Consider the following 5402-nt stretch of genomic DNA (forward strand, 5'->3'; position numbering starts at 1 on the left):
GATTTTCGTTGTGTGTTTCTTGTGATTGTGATTGTGTGTGCATTCAAATCAAACTCAACTATTCTTTTCAGCTAGTACCGATACGCTATACAATGTCCAATAAAATATTCATACACTGTTCCGAACTCTGCCCAATATTTAGAAAACTAAATATAATACTAATAAGAATAATAATATTAAGGTCCAAACAAATGATATGATATAAAGGGCGTGTCAATCATGGATCAATGTCACTGTTGGTAATTTCTGAACTGAGCTCAGAATAAAGATCGGGATAATATCCTTTCACTTCATCATTAACTGCACTGTTCTTCTCACCCTTTTCCAACGCTTGTTCCTCTTTCTCCTCCCTCGCTCCCACCTTCTTCTTCTGCAACCTCAGCTTTGTTCCAATGGAGGAGGGTTTTGAACCCTACCATGTTCCTCAGCAAAGCAGAAGAGACAAGCTCAGGGTCGGCTTTCACAGCCAACACTCTTCCCTTCCAACGGCGGCCTGCGCTGGTTTACTCCCTCTCTACGACCCTTCCCTTATTCCCTCCGATCTGCTGACTTGCGCCACAAATAATCCTCAATCCTCCAATTTGCAGATAGACCCCGCAACTGTGCAAATTATCAACACCAATCCTTTTCTTAATTTTCCTCTCGCTCAAACCCTTCGCGCCGAGCCATTGTCTCTATCTCTCTCCTCCTCCCACAATCACTACACTCAACAAGCTAATCTTAACAGTAATCCCCCCCTCGAGTTGAATCTTCAGAGACATGATGGCGGCTCCGTGAATATCCCGGCCAACGACACCGTTTTGAGAAGCTCCGTCGTTCCGTTGGGGCCGTTTACGGGTTATGCTTCGGTGTTGAAGGGATCGAGGTTTCTGAAGCCGGCTCAGCAGTTATTGGAGGAACTCTGTGACGTTGGGGGCCGTGAAATATGCGCCGCGGTAAAGATGACGGCTGACGCTTCGTTGATGGAACCTCCGTCGTCGGAGAGCCTCGGCTCCGGCGATCCGCCGCCGCCTCCTGGGGATGGTGTGGACGGTGGGAAGAAAAAGTCGAGACTGTTAACCATGCTTGATGAGGTATGCTGTTTGGACACACTTGGTTGGTTTTTTTCTATCAGTTTCTTGATAGAAATCTAATCATGTGAGCCTGAAACTTGTCATGTCGTGTTTTTGGAATACACCTAATCGACCTTACCTAAATATTGTCTATTTTATTAATTATTTTTCATGAACTCGATTTTACCTTTTGGACTTTTGGTAAGAACTGGGTTGGGGTTACTTTCTGGCTAGTCTGGTATATCAGCTTCAAGCGATTTCATGTTCAACGTTGGTCTGATTGTCTTCTCCTTATTTGTCTGGTTTTCAAATGACCAAATTTTGGCATATAAATGAATAATTTTGGAGAAGACATCAATGTGAAATGTGATATGGGGATTTGATTTTAAAAAAATGTGCTGTAATTATAATCATAATCATAATTTCTTTTTCAACCTTTTCTTTACAGACAACTGTTCACTCCCACATTTAATCATAGTCCGCAAGGAAAATATTATTTTTTATATAAAAAAATTGAGCTACATTTTGGTTTTATTGGATGCTAATAACAACTAATAAATAAATTTTACCAAATCGTCATCCTTAAAATCGCTTATATTTCACCTTCAATAAACTTGGCGTTCCGTGTTGTTCTCAATTTTATTTTGCCCAGTGGTTTTACAATTTTTAGTTATAAAATCGTTTGTATATGGTGAATATAAGCTAGCATCCTGGTATGATTTTTGTCCCTCTTTTAAATATTCCGGTTGAAAACTATGATTAACATAACGTCAGTGCTTGGTGGGTTGATTTATTGCTGGGTGAGTTGGATGCTGTCGGATTGATTGCATGATGCTAATTATGATGATCGTGTGTGTATGTCTTGGCAATTTATTGCACTTTTAAATGTAATTTAATTTAATTGTACTTGTAGTATTAGTAGTATTAATAATAATAATAATAATAATAAACAACTATATGAGCATGTAGATTCTTGCATATCATGAGGTTGATGTTCTTGGTGAACTCGATTATCTTTATAAAAAAGTTGATGGGAGGGAATATATGCACGAAAAATGGTATTATAAAGTGCCTGACAACCAAAGAAAGAGTTCCATATAAAACAGGTGACACAATATAATGTCGCTGATATATTGGAGAGTGTAATGAGCATAAAGTAATTGAAGGAATCCTTGGTGAAGATTTATACTTAATAAAGTGTGTATATCATATCATCTTGGTATTCCAAGATTGAAAAACTCAAATTTGCGTCTCCAAGTTGTTTTGCGCTTTATCTGGCACTGGCTTCATTTTCATTACATTACATTGGCACACTATCAAAATTGGATGTCATATCATATAGTTGCATTAATTTATCAGTATTAATAATTAATTAATTCTTATCAATTTGAATTAATTAGTATTTAATTATATTAATATTATTTAATATATATATATATATATATATTGGGCTATTGTCTATTGGTACCGTTTATTGGCCATTAGAGGAGAATCTAATGAGGCATGAAATTGATAAGGAATGCAGGTTTGATACAGAGCTTGTGGATTTTATTTAAAGTTAGAAGCCGTAGCTTTGTATGTTCTTAGGTTTATCAATAAAAGGGATATGTACGGTTTATCTTTTGCATTGTTTGTAAACTCAAACTGACTCGGCTAGGTTGACATGTAAACTGGTCACCTAACCAGTCTGGTTGATTGAGGAAACTGGTCACCTATGATTTGGTCTCAACCCCGGCCAAACTCGCCCAGCCTGATCGGTTAATGGGTTGACCTGGATTAGATTTTATTATTTTTATTTTTCTTTGTTTTTTCCTTTCTTCTTCTGAATATTAAACTCTAAATCAAATATAAATTTCTTAATTAATAATTGAAATGCTATTGTGTTTTATTATTGTCAGAAACTTATAATTATTATTTCTATAAAAATTGTATAAGATTATATGGATAAGTTTTTCATTTACTCAAGAATTAAAAACTACTATTTAAATATTACAGTCTTTCGTATGAATATTTTTATATATTTAATCAAATTATATTATTTTAACCATGAGTATGATTCTAAGTTGACTCTTGATTGGACCACTAACCTTTAAACCTCCAGTTTTCAGTACCTTGATATTTTATGTCTTGAGACTTACTTTTTTAACAAGCTTATTTTGGTATTTATGGATGTTAATAACTTGAATTACAGATCTTTTGAAAAAACTTCTCTTAGCTTCATGCGCCTAGACACAACTTGCAGCGGTATGATGTTCATTGAATCAAATTTGTCTTGTGGTGTGGCCTGCACGCAACACTTGCATCGACCATAATATATATATATATATATATATGAAGGTCTAAATTAAAACAGTTCATTTAAAATTTTGTTGAGTCATAGTGTTTGATGTGTCCATCACTTGTATTGAACACAAACAAGTCTTGAATTGTAGGTGGTACTTAAATTTTGGGTGTTATATATGTATCTTATTGCATATATTTGTGTTGATTTCAAGCTTTTCTCTTGATATGAAAGCGATTTTTGTTCACACACAACACCGATGAAGTTTCATATTCAGTGCTATCCTTATAGAAATTTTCTAACTTTGTCAAGTATGATCAGGTGTACAGAAGGTACAGGCAGTACTATCAACAGGTACAAGCAGTAGTAACTTCATTTGAGTATGTTTCAGGCCTGGGTAACGCAGCTCCTTATGCAACATTGGCTATAAACGCCATGACCAAGCATTTCAAATGCTTGAAGAATGTGATCATGGACCAGCTTCAACTCACAAATAATAAGGCTCATCATTTTCACAGTATGAGCAACAAGAAGGATGGCTCTCCAAGGTTTGGAAATGTTGACCATAATAGAGGAGCAGGACCTTACGGCCAAATTAGGGATTCTCACAACCCAGAATTGTTAGGGCAACAACCAATTTGGCGGCCTCAACGTGGACTTCCTGAACGTGCCGTCACTGTTCTTAGGGCATGGTTGTTTGAGCACTTTCTACATCCGTAAGTACCTTATATAGACTCAGATTAGGATATACATGTTAAACTTTGTTGATTTAGCTATATATTAGGCTTGTCTTTCTATCAAAATAGTTTAAGCCAATTTGATAGGGCTTACCTTAAGCTTATATATATCTTCATTTCGTTTAGTTAATCTACGTGTGACTTTTTTAATATATTTTAATAATACATGTACATTTACGCATCAAACTTAAAAGCATAGATCATGACACAGTAGGGAATGCGTTTTTGGAATTAATCTTCTTGGGATGCAGATATCCTACTGATACGGACAAGCTGATGCTGGCGAGACAGACTGGTCTGTCTCGTAGCCAGGTTAGTAATTTTGATAGAGGATGCATATTTTTATCTGATTCAGTTCATATTAAAGACTAGAGAGAGTTAATTTCTGTGTGACTATAACAGGTGTCAAACTGGTTCATTAATGCAAGAGTGAGGTTGTGGAAACCAATGGTCGAAGAAATACACATGCTGGAAACACTACAGTCTCAAAAGGATCATCAGAACTGTGAAGATCACAGCAAGAACAAGCCCAGCTTGAGTGACAAGTTTCAAGATGATGCTCCTTTTAAACGCAGCAGAAATTATGAACCTGGTCATGATATATCTGCAGTGACGAATCATCTTCCTTGTAATGCAATAGGCAATGTCAACAATAATAATCAGCCAGTCAGTGTTGGAGCCGCGGCCAATAGCGTCTCGCTCACGCTGGGTCTCCACCAGAACAACGGTGGGCTTGCTCTATCGGAACCTTTTCCCATGAGTGAAGCTCTCCGTTTCGGGCTCGCCCTAGAAGTACCCAGTAACGAAGAGTATGTAATGAATGGCTCTGATTCACAGAATCGGCATTATGGAAGAGACCAGGTTATTGGAGGGCAGCTTGTGCGTGACTTTGTTGGCTAAGTATTATCAAATATTGGATTAGTGTGATTCACTAACCATAAAAACGAGAATAACGATCGGAGATATTCTTCCTATTTTTATGGTGCTAATTTTAGAGAGCTGGATTGAGGTGGTAGTATTATTGTTTAGTATTGGGACTCGGGGGTCCTAAGAAGGATGTCAAGTTATTGTGTAAAGTCAGTCCAAATACAAGAAAAAATTTCATCTCTCTTGATAGGTAACTGCCTGGTCCTAATCTTCCCTCGCAAGAATGAAGCGTGTTCAACTACAAAACCTGGGAAATGATTTCGTTTCACGGTACTGATGCTCGAATCTTGTAATATAAAATGGTCGTGCAAAGAATTTTCTTAGCGGTAGCCCTGTAATGGTTTTCACATTGACGTAGAAGGGCCAAACAATTGTTCAAGGAAAATTTTTGAAATCAGTAGTGAT

At 36.8% G+C, this 5402-nt stretch overlaps 1 protein-coding gene across 1 annotated transcript; it reads left to right on the forward strand.

Moving 5' to 3' along the window:
- The first annotated feature begins 262 nt into the window (after window positions 1-262).
- On the forward strand, window positions 263-5191 carry LOC129290126 (BEL1-like homeodomain protein 9). Its single transcript, XM_054926833.1, has 4 exons — window positions 263-1073; window positions 3655-4049; window positions 4322-4382; window positions 4473-5191. The coding sequence occupies exons 1-4, from the start codon at window positions 393-395 to the stop codon at window positions 4968-4970; spliced, it is 1635 nt and encodes a 544-aa protein (XP_054782808.1). The 5' UTR covers window positions 263-392; the 3' UTR covers window positions 4971-5191.
- Window positions 5192-5402: the final 211 nt, after the last annotated feature.

This window comes from Prosopis cineraria, unplaced genomic scaffold (genome assembly GCF_029017545.1).
Source record: "Prosopis cineraria cultivar Desert tree isolate PC_DT_omini unplaced genomic scaffold, ASM2901754v1 PC13, whole genome shotgun sequence".
Lineage (NCBI taxonomy): Eukaryota > Viridiplantae > Streptophyta > Magnoliopsida > Fabales > Fabaceae > Prosopis > Prosopis cineraria.